Here is a 16,271-nt window from a genome sequence, read left to right on the forward strand (position 1 = left end):
TGGAGAGAGGGGCAAACTTGTGACCTGTCAATGGTAGAATGTGGTATTGGCGAGTCCAGGTTGATCACAGTGAAGTACAGGTGGGATGGCAAAGCCCAAATCAAACTTAAATTCTCTTAACCTCTAAAAACTGGACAAACAGCTGTACCCACATAGCACCACCTCTCCTGGTTCCCATTTGTAATATTAGTCAGGGCCAGCGTTACACACAAACAGTTCCAGGGGATGCTGTGCTTTCTGCATAACCATTGCAAATGGTCAGCTTTGCCTGTTCCACTTACCAGCATGCCCAGAGAAGAGGCAGCTCTGAGCACAATATCTCCCCCTTTGGCAATTTGGGCTCATGTTCCTACTTGGTTGGAAAGGGAGAAATCAGCTTTCTTTTAGGCAGTCAACCGAGGGACTGACAGCGTTTGCAGCAGAATGATCCCAGTGCCTGAAAAATCCTGTTAACTTTTTTCCTGTCAACCGGTTGCATTACCCTTACAAGTGAACTGCTGCAGTGGGGTGTTTGTGGAGCTAGTAAGGATCCTTCATTTCCTGCCCTCAGTGCTTTCTGAGCATCTTAAATGCACCTTTGTATATTCTATATAGAGGCAGTTTTTTCATGTCCTATCCTTGGTGGGTGGCCAAACTCGAGAACTGCAGCTCTGGGACCAAGGGAAAATAGATAATCTGTGACAGCTCAAATGTAGATAGTTTAGAAGTCTATGCCACCATTGCCCTGGAATGTACCTCTGCAAAAAAAACTGATTTGGGCATTTCTTAATATCTTTCATTTCCCTGCTCTCTTCAGACCATCAGTCCGGCTTCAAATTGTCTGAGCAAGCTAGGGGCACAAACACTGGCCAACAATGAAGCATTTTTTACTCTTTTGTTGTGATGTTGCTAGGTATGCTTTTTAACTGTTTGCTGTTCTAGGGAATCCACACATTCAGGATTCAATGGTTTCTCTTTTTCATTTTAGGCTAATGTAATTTGCATAGTATATGCTGTTAACAACAAGAATTCTATTGACAAGGTATGATGAAAACACCTTTTATAGTATCTGGCCGCTGTTTAAGATGTATCTCCTGTGACAGGAGGATAGGCACAGTGAAAACTTTGTTCTTAAATATTTAAAGTGCATAAAATCTCACTGAAAAATATTACATGGTGTAGAGGGGTGAAAACATTATCTACCAATAGTATTCTTTTTCTGGTGTTCCCCATCAATCATCTCTTTTCCTTGTTTCACACTGACACCTCAGGGTTTTCTGTTGGGTGTGCCATTCTCACAAACAAGGAGTACTGGATAAAATTCTCTTCTGAGCTTGTTAATGCCATGCAATAATCAGCAGGGAATGTTGCTATCAGTCAACTTATGCTTTTCCTTTTTAATTCCTACTCCCTCATGGCCAAAAGTGGTGCTCCTTCCAACTCACAATAAGCCCAGAAAGCAAGAGACCTGGACCAGCCATTCTCAAGTTTATTGGATGCAGTTCAGTCATATTAGCCTCAGTGTACATTTTCTTGATAAGCGTTAATTTGTTGCTTTAGGTAACAAGCAGATGGATTCCTCTCATCAGTGAAAGAACAGACAAAGATAGTAGGTATGTACTGAGAGGGAGGAAAAAAACATGAAATAGACCTAAATATGAAGGTGATGGGGTGGTTAAATAACATCAAGGGTCTTGTTCAGCCAAAAAAAGACAGGTGTGAAGTTAGTCTGAAATAGCCTCATTGCCTACATTTTTTTTACAGATATTTTCAACTAGCAAGTGACTTTTTAACCCATCAAATATGCTATTTTAAAAATGTCCTTGATAGCTTGCACCATATATGTGAATGTCTTCCGACTTTTTCTGCTGTAATGGCCTGCACGAGTTTTCTTCAGATGCCAGTTAGGCTAAGAGACAGTCCCTGGCTTGATCACAATGCCGCCTCCCTGGCTAGGCTTCTTCAGGCACCAGATATTTTAAGTTTTGTACAGAGCTATGAAATATTGTTGGAATCTGAGAAATTAAAGGAGAGCTTTGAAGGAAGTTCCGTGACAAGCTAAGCATAGGGGAGACAGCTTTTATTCTGAACTTCCTGCCTTTGGTTGGCTTAAGCCAGACCCTCATTTTTGTATGTGAATTTCTAGTTTAGCTATTTTAAAAACAAAATCCAGAGGGAAAAAATTGTTCGTGAGAATGTTGTCCATTTATTGTCCATGTCTGCTCTTTCTGAGTAATCATGAGCTATTTGGGGATCTCTTATAGTGAAGTGTGGAAAATGATTATTTTTACCCAGTGGACCAACTTTCATATCTTTGCAAGGGTAATACACTGTGCATGTGCTGTAGGAACGCCCACAAAATATCCACATGAAATTTTGTGTGTTACTGTGTATAATGGAAGCTTTATAAGTAATTAACCACACTGTTTAACTTTTCCAAAAAATCCAAAACAAGTAAAGCACTTTGTAAGTTAAATCCTTGTCACATTAATTTATTTGACACCGTTATGAAATAAATCTAAAACTGCTAATTCATTTTTGTTCCTGCCCTTTACCATTGATGTCTAGTTATTCATAGAAACAACATAAATGCAAATTGTTTACTTCCTTTGAAGTAGAGTAAGTTGCGAAATAAAATAGATATTTTCAGCTCCCTCTCATTGTAAATCTCCTCTGATAAATCTTATTTTTTCAGGCTTCCTCTTATATTGGTTGGAAACAAATCTGATCTAGTGGAATATAGCAGTATGGAGACCATCCTTCCCATTATGAACCAATACATAGAGATAGAAACTTGCGTAGAGGTATGCTCCTAAATTTTGGAATTCATTCTGAATGAATAACAAGTACCACATTGCTGCCAAGTTTATACTTTAACTTTTTCGATTGTAGTAGTGATAGAGCAACTCAAAAGCACTACGTTGTTGTTGTTTGTATCGCAGTAGCACTAAGAGGTTGCAACTGAGCTGGAGGTAGCCCCCATTGAGCTAGTCATTGCAAACACATAGGTCTCAATTTTTTTTTTTTTCAAAGGACCATATCTCCCTTTTTTTCAAAAGACCACTGTTAAAGACCATATTTCCAAGAGTTCAGCTTCCATTTAGACACCCAAAGAAGTGGTGAAATATTCAAAAGAGTTAACTAACTGATTTAAAGTCTTTTTTTCCCAGTGTTCAGCCAAAAACCTGAAGAATATATCTGAGCTGTTCTATTACGCACAGAAAGCTGTTTTACATCCTACAGGGCCTCTCTACTGTCCAGAGGAAAAAGAGGTACTTTGTTTCTTTTTAAACCAATATGTATGTAGTAGTAATAAACTTAGTTTTGCCAAACCCTTTTCAGAAGACAATTACGTTAAAATAGTAAAATATTTTTGCCTTCTTGCTTTTTATGCTACTTCCACCCCAGTAGATTTTTTTCTTGTTTGATTATTTCTGTCTAAGTGTCAGTCATCATGTGCCAGTCCGTCATGCCTATAGTCTGTGACATTAATCAGAGTTGTGACTTTTACTAAATCCTGGGAGGGGAGAATGTTGCAAGATGTTCATTTTTACTTTCTAATTAATTACATGTACAAACAATTGCAAATTGATTTTCAGATTTGATTTGGTCATGGTTGTACATTTATGCCAAATGTAATCTGATATAACTGGTTCCAAATTCCTTCTCCATTAACACAGATGTACATTCTAAGTAACTCTATTTACTGCAGGGTAGTTACTCCAGATTTACTCCAGTGTCATGGAAAGCAAAATTATTTCAGAGCACTCTTGTGAGACTTTGACAAGAGAGCTTCAGAAAGATGAGTGCATGTTTATTCTAGTGTTCTAGTAACAGCCATAGCTAGTTTCTTAGTACACAAGCAAACTAATTAAATGGATTACCAGGGTGCATGTGGATTTTTATAGTAGGGGCACTGAATTTATCACTTATTGTGGATTGTCACTTCATCTTGAACAGTGGGGAAAGCCACTCAGTCTCAAACATTGAGTAATAGAAAGCCACAACCTTATTTTTTAACCTTATTTTTATTTGTGGAACCATTTCCAAAGGGGTCCGCACCTCTATTTGAGAAATCTTAGACATGGTCTGCAGATGCTCAGGGGTCCGTGGACCCCAAGTTGAAAACCACAGTGCTATGATAACGACAACCTTTCATGGACTCCCTAGATAGTCTGGAGACAACACTTCCCCCCCCATGGGGTCTGCAGACCACAGGTTGAAAACTACTTGTCTAATGCACCCAATGTATATTAGGAAAGGGTAGGAAAATTATTTTCTTCAAATTTCTGTCAACAAATTAGTTTTTAAAAACTTTTTACATCACAATAAGGCAACAAATACAGAGAACTATTTTTGGATATTTGTATTTTTGGATTGTTCAGCCTGCAAAGATAGATTCAAGATTTTATATAATTGAATTTAAGGAAGTTTAATATCAAAATTGACTTTTTTGTAATCTTTTTCGTAATGTAAGTTTACTCTTGCCGGGTTTTGCTGTTTCTTGTATTTATTAATTTTCTAGGTGCCCATTCTGAAAATCTAAACCAAATCAAACATTAAATTGCCAATATCTATTTGAATTCTATCTAGTGCTCTCTTGTGTTGTTAGTGTGATCATTTTCATGTTCAAGCCCAAAAAAAAAAAAAATTTAATTTTCCTGTGAAAGTGGGTCCTAATTTCTCTCTTGATCTGTAGATGAGACCTGCCTGTATAAAAGCTCTGACTCGCATCTTCAGAATCTCTGATCAGGATAATGATGGCACTCTCAGTGATGCAGAGCTCAACTTCTTTCAGGTAGCTCCCTACTATTTTTGTATCACCCCGTATTTTCTCCAAACTGAGTATATGGTAGCTCAGCTCTAAAATACTATCAAAACAAGTTGAGGTGACTGGTAACGTTTGGATACCTATTTTTAATCATGAAACTGCTCACTGGCTAGATTGTGCCATTTTAGGCACTGCCCTGTGCTTGGGGACTGAAGGCTGACTTGACCGAAATTTCTCCTTGAGATATAGGGGAGCCAGTACAATGGGCACTGTACCACATAGTAAATAGGTGCATTATGTACTATCCTTCCTGCTGGATTTAGGGAAGGGGCCATAGGCCTTGTTCCTCTTGGGAAACTGTTACCATCTTCAGTGTCTCCACTGGGATTGTGTAATTTAGTCCTCTGTGTGGGGTGGCGGAAGTCTCTTTGCACACTCCCACTGGGTAGCACAAAATCTTGCCCTATATAAATCATCTTTGTATGTTGATGCCCATAACAGATACTGGGCCTCATTCTTCTTGAATGCTGGTGTAAAATTGGGAGTTATTCCTCTGAAGTCAATGGAATGACGCTGGTGTAAAATGAGTGAGATGAAAATCAGGCGTAACATTTCAGATACTGAACTACATTTAACCTTAAGTATTAGAGCTAAGAATTGGAATGCAGAGTTAAAGCTTCTCCTCAAACCTGAATTCACATTATTGTGGCTAGCTATTGCTAAGATTGTAATTCAATTGAATATCCTGCGTTTGTCAGTTTAAAGGTTCCCCAGTATTGCATTTCTGTTTCTTTAAACACCTGTTCCTCTCTGGGTGGCTGTGATTCTTTAACAGTCTTGGAAATTGAAGCAAATAATAGATACCCTGTCGTATTTTGCTCTTACGTGGGAGCAGGACCAACGAGCAAGGAACTGTCCTGCCTGCTCTGCTTTAATTTAGAGTTTGCTTGAATTACCCCTACCATTAAATTAACATAGCTTTTAGGGCTGCACTTTGAGCAGGATATGCTGTATGATTGACTTAGTACCAGTGTTTCTAATATGTGTTTTCTTTGTTCGTTAGAGAATTTGTTTTAATACTCCACTAGCGCCTCAAGCATTGGAAGATGTAAAGAATGTAGTCAGAAAAAATCTAAGTGATGGAGTGGCTGCTAATGGATTAACATTAAAAGGTAGGTATTGTTTGAAGAGAGACATTTAAAGTTGATACAAGATAAAAGTCCATGTGTAATCTATTGTTAAAGGAGGAAAAAGGGATTGAAATATGATTTCAGTTTCTTGCTCCCTTGGCAACAAGAGCTGGTCATAACTTGGCTGTGGCATGGGATAAACTGAGGAATAATGGGGGAGAAGGAAATGGTGTTCCAGTGGAGAATGCATAAGGGACCAAAATGTCTGAATTAAGTGTGCTGATCCTAAGAAATTCCCTCTTGGGCCAATTCTATAGTTTCCATTTAGAATAGGCTATTTGGTTAGTTTTACCAGAGGGAGCACTAGCATACATAAAAGTGTTGGTTCCCACCAGCATTTTAATGACTGCTGTGTAGATCTGTTCGGAGTAAGCGGTAAAAATTAAAGGCAATATCTTTTCTACTACTTGTGGGAGCTGCAACTGTGAAAGCAAAAATTAGAAATTGTAGGGGGAAAAGCCTAATCTATACACAGCCTTAAAAAAATCATGTGTGGATTGAACTGGGGGAGTAATCTCAGTTTTCAGTAAGATATGGAAAGTACTTAAGCAATTATCCTCGAGTTTTGGCATAGGAAAACTAATACATGCTTCCGTGGAACTACTGTTGAAGGTTGTCATTCTTTGTATGTTTGATGGAGACTGTATAAAAACTTTTAGCATGTTACAAATTAAAACCAACCCTGTAATAAAAATGCTGGTGCTAACACTTAGGAAACAAATTTTAAGAAAATAATAATTTTGGCGATCCGATTATAGAAGTATTATAATTCTACAAATTGAAGGTACAGAAAATGTCATGTATTCATTAAGATTTTATATGTTCTTCACTGTGCTGTTATGTTTGTGTATTTTGTTTTATATTCACTCAATTTAAAAAAAACAACTCCTCTCTATGTAAATGTTAAATGTTTGAAAGCCTTCAAAGTCTTAAGAATTATCATTTAATTTCAGGTTTTCTTTTTCTACATACGCTTTTTATTCAGCGAGGAAGACATGAAACTACTTGGACAGTATTACGCCGCTTTGGATACGATGATGACCTAGAGCTCACACCAGAGTATTTGTTTCCTCCGTATGTTTCAGCTGTTAATTGTTTCACATGTTAACTCTATATAGAACTTGTATGTCATGTCTTGGGATTGCTAAATCAATTACTTACTATACAAACACAACTTCCAACTTTGTCAGCAATATTTACATTTACATATACTGTATACTCCATAATGTGTTTATTATAATCTCTTGATGTATGTGTCACTTCAATTATGCATGTGCATTAAGGGCCTAATCCAATGCCCACAGAAGTAAATGGAAGTTCTTTCCAATTACTTCCTTGGGTGTTGGATCAGACTTGGCGCAGAATACCCTTTTATATAGAGCGAGTAGACGGATAAAGGAATTCCAAATTCGCTGTGTTAGCAGAAATGTCTAAACTTAGGTTTCATAGTGTCACCTAGTTTCACTGTGGGTTGCATATGGAGAGCAGAGGGACAAGGGATTTGCAATACCAGATCAGACTCTGTTCATTTCACTCCAGAATGCTGTCCCTGGCAGAGGCTCATATCTCACTCTTAAGAGGAAAGCAAACTTTTGTCTCTCATAATGCCAATTGCACAAAAGGAGTCAGATGGTGAAAGAAGGAAATTCCTTCCCTGAACACTACAATCAGTTTATGACCAGAACATGGGACTTAATTATCCTTTGTCCAGCTATGACAGAAGGAGGACAGGAGACACTGGATGTTATCTAATTAGGCCACTATTTTATTCCTAAATATCAGGGAGTACCCAGCTGATAAAAGTGTGCAGTGCAGGTAATTCCATAATCATTTACATGTACTTGGGGGAGGAGGAGGCTGCTGTCCACCTTCCTCCGTCTCGGTCCCCAGTCAACCTGCTGCTTGGACCTTACCCCTCTCACCCTCCCAAAAAAGGGTTAAGGGGGACTGTAAAGGGGGAGGCAGGTGCCTTGCCGTACCAGTCATAGGAGCTCCAAGTCCCCCATTTCCACTCCTTTTAAAGAATACCTCCTTTAAATCCTTTACCAATCCATTTTATCTGATCACCGTATCCCTTCCCTACAGAGTAACTGCACTGGACATCTGCCCCACACTTACATAATGAATTGTGACATGATAGCCTAACTCCCATTTCATGTTTGCCCCAACTAAGCCCTACCCACTGTGGAGAAGAGGGGGAAAAAATCCACTTGCCTTGGCCACTGTGGTGAGGGAAAAAATTCCTTCCCAGTCCCCCAAGAAAGGAGCATCTAGTGTAATACCCACCATGGATCACGACAAAACCCGGTATTTAGCTATGGCCATTGATGGAAGGGTGGGTGCTACTCTACCTGGTCCAGGTAAAAGAGGGCTTTTCCTGCCCGGGCATAAGCCTAAATAGTCTCCCCTCTCTTCTGGTCATCTGGGGCGGGATGGATCAGTGTCCCTGCTGACCTGGTTTGAAGCTGCTGCAGGAAGTCACTCTCTGAGTGTCTAGTCCTTAAATGGGCCACACATCATCTCCTATAAGCCAGCCAATAGTTCCAACTGCTTAATGTGCGGTGAGGTCATTCTCTTACCAGGCATAGTTACAAGTGGGATAGTTATAAAACTATCCAGCCCTTTTTATGACATTTAACTCCTTTAGGATGAGATTTTTCAGAGGATTTTAAGGGAATTAGGTGCCTAAGTCCCTTATTTTCTTTTGACTATCCCATCCTTATTTCTTTCATAGAATGCTGATGATATTCCTGTTATATCTGAAAGTGCCTTATATTACAGATGATTTTAGAACGCCTAGTAAACAGTGCTTGCTGTGTTTTCAGTGAAACAGAAAAGGAGCTGATTGTAAAACCACTAAATGCTATTTTCATATTTATTTCTTGGAAGAATTACATTATTTAGTATGTGACTAATTTTTGGTTCTTTTTTTTTAAATAGGCTTAAAATTCCGTCTGACTGCACAACAGAATTGAATCACCATGTGTATTTGTTTCTCCAAAGCACTTTTGATAAGCATGATTTGGTAAGCTTTTAGTCTGACTTAAGTGGTACTTGTATAATGTTTTAATTGCTCTCTAAATCTTAACTCTTTGACTTGATCTGTACAACGGGATGTTTATCAACAAAATCCAACCCCTGATGTCCAGCCATCCTTTTTACCTTCTATTAGGATTGGATTGTTTATGAAGCTGAACCAAATTTATTTTTCAAACTCAAAGAAAGAATTAGGAGTCAATATTCATCTTTAATGTGGCACAGGAAACTAAATCAATACTTTATATTGGGAGAGCCATCTTCCTTGCGTTTAAATTGTTCTGTGAGCAGGTAACATTAGTACCCTACTCCATATAAAGTCTATACATGTCAGTTTATCTCCTTCTTGGGAGATAAACTGTTAGCTCAAGTAACAACAGAATAAAACTCAGCCTAAGCTTTCTGCTGAAGCCTGGCAATTCCTAAGGTTTCCGGTAGGGCTTCCATGTTTCTTCTCCCAGTTTTCTTGGACTAAGGATCATGCTTCCCTCTGCTCTTGGAGTTGAATAGCCAGCACCCGGTTACAATGTGGCAGCAGTTCTGTGAGGGTTCTGACTCCTGACAGGTTGAGTCAACAGAACAGCTCTTCCCTATGCAGGGTCAGATTCTGCTACCCTTTTAAATGTTGTATTGATCAGTGATATTCCTAAACCGGGAAAAATGTTCTTACCATGTTATGAAATTGTATTAAAAATAATATTTATTTTACACACACAATCAAGAATGCTAGAAATGACAAATGCCTATGTAGGAATAAAGATTGAATAAGGCTTTAACAAAAGATCCAGTGTTTTGTGGGTTTGGGCTTATTCTCCATTTTATGTATTCAGATTCTTAATTTAAAGGAATAGTTGTGATTCTTTGTTGTCCGTCTGAGGCCTGTTCTGCACTAGAAACGTTTGTCATATAGGGGTGCAATTTTTCTTTTAAACAACACTTTTATACCAGCAAAAGCCCCAGGGGAGATGCAGTTACACTAGCAAAAAAGAGCTTTTGTATATACACCTCTACCTTGATATAACGCTGTCCTCGGGAGCCAAAAATCTTACCGCGTTATAGGTGAAACCGCATTATATTGAACTTGCTTTGATCCACCGGAGTGCGCAGCCCCGCCCCTCCGGAGCACTGCTTTACCGTGTTATATCCGAATTCGTGTTATATAGGGGTAGCGGTGTATAACATATTTTGTTCAGGAAAATGCATAAGTTCTACCAGCGGAAGCACTCATATGCCAGTATACGCAGCTGGTATATTTACCCTCTCTAGTGTATACAAGTCCTGAGAATCCTTTTTAAAAACTGATTATCCACCTATTGTAAGTAAATCCTTTAACATAGTTTTTATGGAATGAATGCTGCACAGGCCATGCAAATCCCATACAAGAAATACTTTACTTTTGCAAGTATGTTTTGATGACAATGTTATTGGTGTCTGATGTATAACTATGTGCATATTTCCAGGATAGAGATTGTGCTTTGTCCCCTGATGAACTCAAAGATTTGTTCAAAGTCTTCCCTTATATACCATGGGGACCTGATGTCAACAACACTGTTTGTACAAATGAAAGGGGATGGATAACATACCAGGGGTTTCTTTCTCAGTGGACGTAAGTATGGTACATTATATGTTGCTGTTACCCAGGAATTACATTAGGACCTTACCAGTGGCCTTACGTTAGGACTTCATGTGATGTAATAACCTATTTTATTGCACATTTATATGCGTAGTTCTAAATATACTGTGCAAATCTTTTATTTTAAAAAATGAATAGTAAATCTAGTGAGGTAACTGAAAAAATCAGTCTAGAGTAAAAAAAATTTTGATGAATGTTGTCAGAGCGATCTGCTTCATTGAATACTTTTAAATAACTATGCTAATTAAGATGCCACAGTTTTACAGTGTGATTTATTTTTAAGTTATCATTCAGATCTAATCAAGTATATAGATAGCACCGGCAGTGCAGCTGCTTAAATGTTTTTAGCAAATGTGGTGCCAAAACTGTGGAGATCTACTTAACAGATGAGTTCCTGAGACTGCTGTAACCATATTCAGAAAATTGTAGTAATTCTCAGAGTTAGGGCTTGTCTATACTTACGCGCTGGTTCGGTGGCAGGCAATCGAACTTCTGGGTTCGATTTATCGCGTCTTGTCTGGACGTGATAAATCGAACCCAGAAGTGCTCCCCGTCGACTCCGGTAATCCTGCTCGGCGTGAGGAGTACGCGGAGTCGACGGGGGAGCCTGCCTGCCGCGTCTGGACCGCGGTAAGTTCGAACTACTTATTCACGACGTTATTCATGTAGCTGAAGTTGCGTACCTTAGTTCGAATTGGGGGGTTAGTGTAGACCAGGCCTTAGACACACAGCTCTTGTTTTAAAGGGAATAGGAAAGATTATTGCTATAGAGACTGCAGAACTAAATTACTTGCTCAGTGAAACACTGTCCTTTCCATTTATGAAACCATGCTTTATTTGGAGCCAGAGGTTCTCCCTGAAATGCCTTGGTGAAGTTTCAGTTTACTCCCTTAATAGGGTTTAGTCTGCATTATAAAGTTGTTGCACACGTTTGGCTCAGCTACCAGTGTTCCCAGGAGAGGCGTGCTGACTTAATGTGAATGGAAGTTGAATTTCCTTGTACTCTGGAGAAGAATAGTAATTCCTCAATAAGCTGGAGGTCGTTCTCCAATAGGGCTTTCAGAGAAGTTCACATTATTTTTTTTGGCTGACTCCTTTTTGTTTGTTGATTTGGAAACTTTCAATACATTTTCCAGAACTTTTATGTCTATCATGTTTACATAACTGACTTGTAGAGAAATTCACTTAAATATCTATCACTGATTTCATGGTGCTCTGCTAGTTCAGAAGCAGACTGATATCGCTGACTAGAGCCAAGTATAGCATGGAAAGCATGTACAAGCTTCTCCATACTGCTCAGCCAACGCAAATCAATCCTGATCTCCAGCACCCTGACTATACCAGTCTTGGTCCTTTCACCCACCTACCCCACCTCTGCCAATGTATTCCCATCCACCTGGATCCTGTCACTTGCTTCTCCTATCCAAACATTTACCAGCCAAATTAAATTACATGATGTGGTTTTTATATGAGCATCCATGCTTGAAGGGGCTAATCTGAAATCACTACATTTCTTCTTACTAGACCTACATAGGATTGAAACATAGGTCTCCAGAAATACTAACTTTCTGTGCCAACCAGCCATTGTCACAAAAATATTTAAGGGATGCATATTTTTGGATTTGTCTGTCAATCCTGTTGTCCTTAGTTCATTTGAGAGCATTGATAGTCAAGCCCCCCAAAATCCAGTTTGTTTGATTTACGTAATTGCTAAATCAAATATAACCATGTACTTGCTATGTAATTAATGCATAGTTTATCAGTGTATCACCTATGAGAGAATTTTTGATCTTTATCTAAGAAAAGCTATTGGATGATTCCATTTCAGGTACCCCTTAAGTGTCCTTTGCACGTGGCAAAGCACTTTAGAGAACTAACATGTAGGAACAGTATTGAGAACATTCACTATAAGATCCCATTTTAAAGCTTCCTGTTGAAGATCTGCTATTATGTAGAAAGGCAGCAAGCCAAAATGTTGAAGAATTGATCAAAGCAATAGAGCTTTTTGGAGCCACTGTGTGGCCTGCTGCTCAGAGAACTACAGGCAGCTCTGGAATTTGGGCAGTGTCCAATGATCACTGCTTCAGGACTCTCACCAAAATTTGGATATCTGCCTGAAGTAGTATGATCATTAAGAGTCATTAATTGTCACCCTCTCAATAGTTGGTCGATATTTTCTCTATATATACCTCCAGTAAACATTAAAGATGTTACTGTCTTCTGTTTGCGTTCCTCTTGACAATGAGTTGGGAATACAGAGGGGGAGCAATCACATTCATTTTGTGATGTGGAAAGCATTGTGTACATGGTCAGCATGAGTGGTTTGATCTTAGCAGGGGCTGCCCTCATAGTATCATGGGTTCATTATATTATTAAAACTAGGGCCATTTAACTTTTAAACACGTGTGTTCTCATTACTGTATGGCACCAGAACACTTTGCTTTTGCTAGATGTAATACATAGGGCACAAGTACTTTTAATAGAAATCTGGAACGGTGGATGTTGGCAATTTAGGAATGATTGTTTTGGGATTTTTCCCCCTCTCTTTTTTTCCTTAGACTAACTACATATTTAGATGTACAGCGCTGCCTGGAGTACTTGGGCTATTTAGGCTATTCAATACTGACAGAGCAAGAGTCTCAAGCATCAGCAATTACAGGTAATTATCTGAAATGTTGTTAATACCATTTGGGAGCTTATTTTAAAAAATCAGTTTCATACGCCCAATTGCCAAGCAGTAAATTGAGTTTCAATGAAATATCCTGTGTGGTTTTTTCTCTCCTTTCTGCTTAGAACACAGACATGTTTTGAAAAGGAGTAGTATCCCTGAGAGCATTCTAGTTTATTTATAAAAGTAAAAAAAAAAAAGTATGTATGTAAAAGATTATGACTTTTATAAACGACACATATGAAAAGACGATCTCGATTCCTGTTGAATTAGTTCGCATTTTGTTGACTTGAACTTGTTTTAAAAATGTGTGCCATTGGGATATTAAAGATTTTAATTACAGATGTTTCAAATACGATTTAAGTAATTTAACTGTTCTTACTGTAGGAATTTTAAAATGTGTTTTGTTTTTTTTAAAGTAACTAGAGATAAAAAGATAGACCTCCAGAAAAAGCAGACTCAAAGGAATGTGTTCAGATGTAATGTTATTGGGATGAAAGGCTGTGGGAAAAGTGGTGTTCTCCAGGTACATCTTGGAAGAAATCTAATGGTAAGAAACATTTTCTTTTTAATATGAGTTGTAATTGAATAATATTGAGAGTTAAGTTTAGGCAACAAAACTCTGTTAACAGCATGCAGCTGCCTTAGAACTTTACTTGTTAGCACTAAAGTTTGGGAGACCCATCGTGGATTGCAGAATTTTACAAATTATCAAGCAGGTGAATAGATACGACAATCGAGGATACTGCCTTGCAAAATTTGCTTTGTTCATTAGTTTTAATCTTTGATACTTCATGACTGACAAAATGTACTACAGCTACAGGTTTACTAGCATACTATGACGTCTTCATAATATAAGACTTCACCATAGTTCTCTGATATTAAGCAGGCGCAACTGTGTAGGAACCTGAAAAATTATTTAAATAGTTTTTATGGGGAGGAAGTTGCTGTTGATTATTGTCTAATCTTTAAATTTTGTGTGTTTTCAGAGACAGAGGCAAATACGTGCAGAGCACAAATCTTACTATGCGATGAATACAGTCTATGTATATGGGCAAGAAAAATACTTGCTGGTAAGACTTACATCATAGTTGTTTTTATATATATATATATATATATATATATACATACACACATACTGGTTTTTGGTATCACACTGCACATCTACATTCAATGTGATATATGCCATCGTGTACCTGCAATGCCCCTCTGCCATGTACATTGGCCAAACCAGACAGTCTCTACGCAAAAGAATAGGAAATTAAAATAAAAAAAGAAATGAAAACAGAAAAGAAAGTTATGCAATTAATTTCATAATATCAAAGCTTTTTTCCTCCTTTTTCAGCTACATGATGTTAGTGAATCTGAATTTTTAACTGATGCCGAGTCCATATGTGATGCTGTTTGCTTGGTGTATGACGTCAGTAATCCTAAATCCTTTGAATACTGTGCTAGGATTTTTAAGGTTTGTATCTTTTGTACGTATCTCATTACACTGGTTAATCAGGGGGAAAATAAATGTTCACTTTCAGTTATCAGCATTCCCGACTGACTGAATTGGGTACCAGAAGTGCATATGACTCCTGCATGATTGCTGATTATATGCAGCTGATGCATTTAAAAATGCAGTAAGAGCTCAGTGGACTTCTGTTACTAATGCCTGGCTATGGTTTAGCTGCCTGTGCAGAGCACTTTGCTTCTAGATTTGTGCTCAGCTAAGCCTTGAATGCTTGATGTTGCCACAAGAAACAATAATAATAGGCAATTTCAAGTTGTTTGAACACACAAACTCCTGTTTATCTCAATATTTTTCTTTAAATCTGCAGCAACACTTCGTGGACAGCAGAATACCTTGCTTAGTGGTAGCTGCAAAGTCAGACCTACATGAAGTTAAACAAGAATATAGCATTTCCCCTGCTGACTTCTGCAAGAAACACAAAATGCCTCCACCACAAGCCTTTACTTGTAACACTGTTGATATACCGAGTAAGGATATCTTTGTTAAACTGACAACAATGGCCATGTATCCGTAAGTAGTCAAGCATCATAGTTTTCATACTGCATGAATCATGACAACACTGCATGCCATTCTTAATCAAGAGGATGGAACTCTCTGCCTCATTTGAGTTGTTTAGCAACAGAGAGAGGTGCTAGTGATATCAGTGATTTAGAAGGTTCCATTAATCCAATAGACACAGAGTTCTGTTCATGTGTGCATACATAACTCATTGCTGTTAATCATTGTCAGTGGGGAACTGTGAGCATATGCAGAAGAGACTAGACTCCCATATGTCATAACTACTAGTGTAGTGAGTTTATTAATATAATATTAATAATACAGTGTATAATTATTACAAAGTGTCTTAACAGTAACAGTGAGTGCAATTAAAATAATATTTCATATACATATATGTGCCTAAGTTTCAAAGGTACCAAGCACCCACAGTTCCCACTGACTTAAAACTGAATTGCAGGTGCTCAGCACGTTTGAGTCCATGTTTAGATATAGAACTCTGGACAGTAATGGTGGCTTTTGAATGGCTATTGGTGATGTTATGCCCCTATCTTATTATATCCAGTAGATGCATGAGTCTGAGAGCAATAACACAAACAAGTGCCTTTCTGGGAGATTACTTTAAGACTAAAAGTCACTGAGACTACAGTCTTGTACCGCATAACTAAGAAAGTGTCATCTAGTATTTTTCTGTTTTCTTACATACCAAATGGTAATCAATATTTGATGAATTGACACAACATTGTCCAAATTTTATAACCCTTAGCAATGAGATGCAATCCATGTTCTACTAAAATAGTAAAATCATAGCATATTTGTAGCAATTATTTTAGATATATAGAAATGTATCTTAAATATTCACCACATTCACAGTGTGCCCTATTGGTTGTTTAAAGCAATGAAAGTAACCACTGAGATGAATGACGCAGTACTGCTTGGTAATATTTTCAAGTCATAGTCATAAAAAAATAAAATTGACT

At 38.0% G+C, this 16,271-nt stretch overlaps 1 protein-coding gene across 6 annotated transcripts in view; it reads left to right on the forward strand.

The window, feature by feature from the left end:
* The window catches only part of RHOT1 (ras homolog family member T1), a 41,674-nt gene that overhangs the window by 15,003 nt on the left and 10,400 nt on the right, over window positions 1–16,271 (forward strand). For all 6 annotated transcript variants that reach the window (XM_034789842.1, XM_034789845.1, XM_034789843.1 and 3 more), the window contains 14 exons: window positions 968–1,021; window positions 1,540–1,592; window positions 2,675–2,783; window positions 3,150–3,251; window positions 4,679–4,777; window positions 5,814–5,922; window positions 6,894–7,014; window positions 8,881–8,965; window positions 10,437–10,582; window positions 13,168–13,268; window positions 13,697–13,827; window positions 14,267–14,350; window positions 14,623–14,742; window positions 15,104–15,306. In XM_034789842.1, coding sequence (XP_034645733.1) covers window positions 968–1,021; window positions 1,540–1,592; window positions 2,675–2,783; window positions 3,150–3,251; window positions 4,679–4,777; window positions 5,814–5,922; window positions 6,894–7,014; window positions 8,881–8,965; window positions 10,437–10,582; window positions 13,168–13,268; window positions 13,697–13,827; window positions 14,267–14,350; window positions 14,623–14,742; window positions 15,104–15,306 — 1,517 coding nt within the window. The remainder of the gene's footprint in view (window positions 1–967; window positions 1,022–1,539; window positions 1,593–2,674; window positions 2,784–3,149; window positions 3,252–4,678; window positions 4,778–5,813; window positions 5,923–6,893; window positions 7,015–8,880; window positions 8,966–10,436; window positions 10,583–13,167; window positions 13,269–13,696; window positions 13,828–14,266; window positions 14,351–14,622; window positions 14,743–15,103; window positions 15,307–16,271) is intronic.

Source organism: Trachemys scripta, chromosome 14 (genome assembly GCF_013100865.1).
Source record: "Trachemys scripta elegans isolate TJP31775 chromosome 14, CAS_Tse_1.0, whole genome shotgun sequence".
In the NCBI taxonomy this organism is placed as follows: domain Eukaryota; kingdom Metazoa; phylum Chordata; order Testudines; family Emydidae; genus Trachemys; species Trachemys scripta.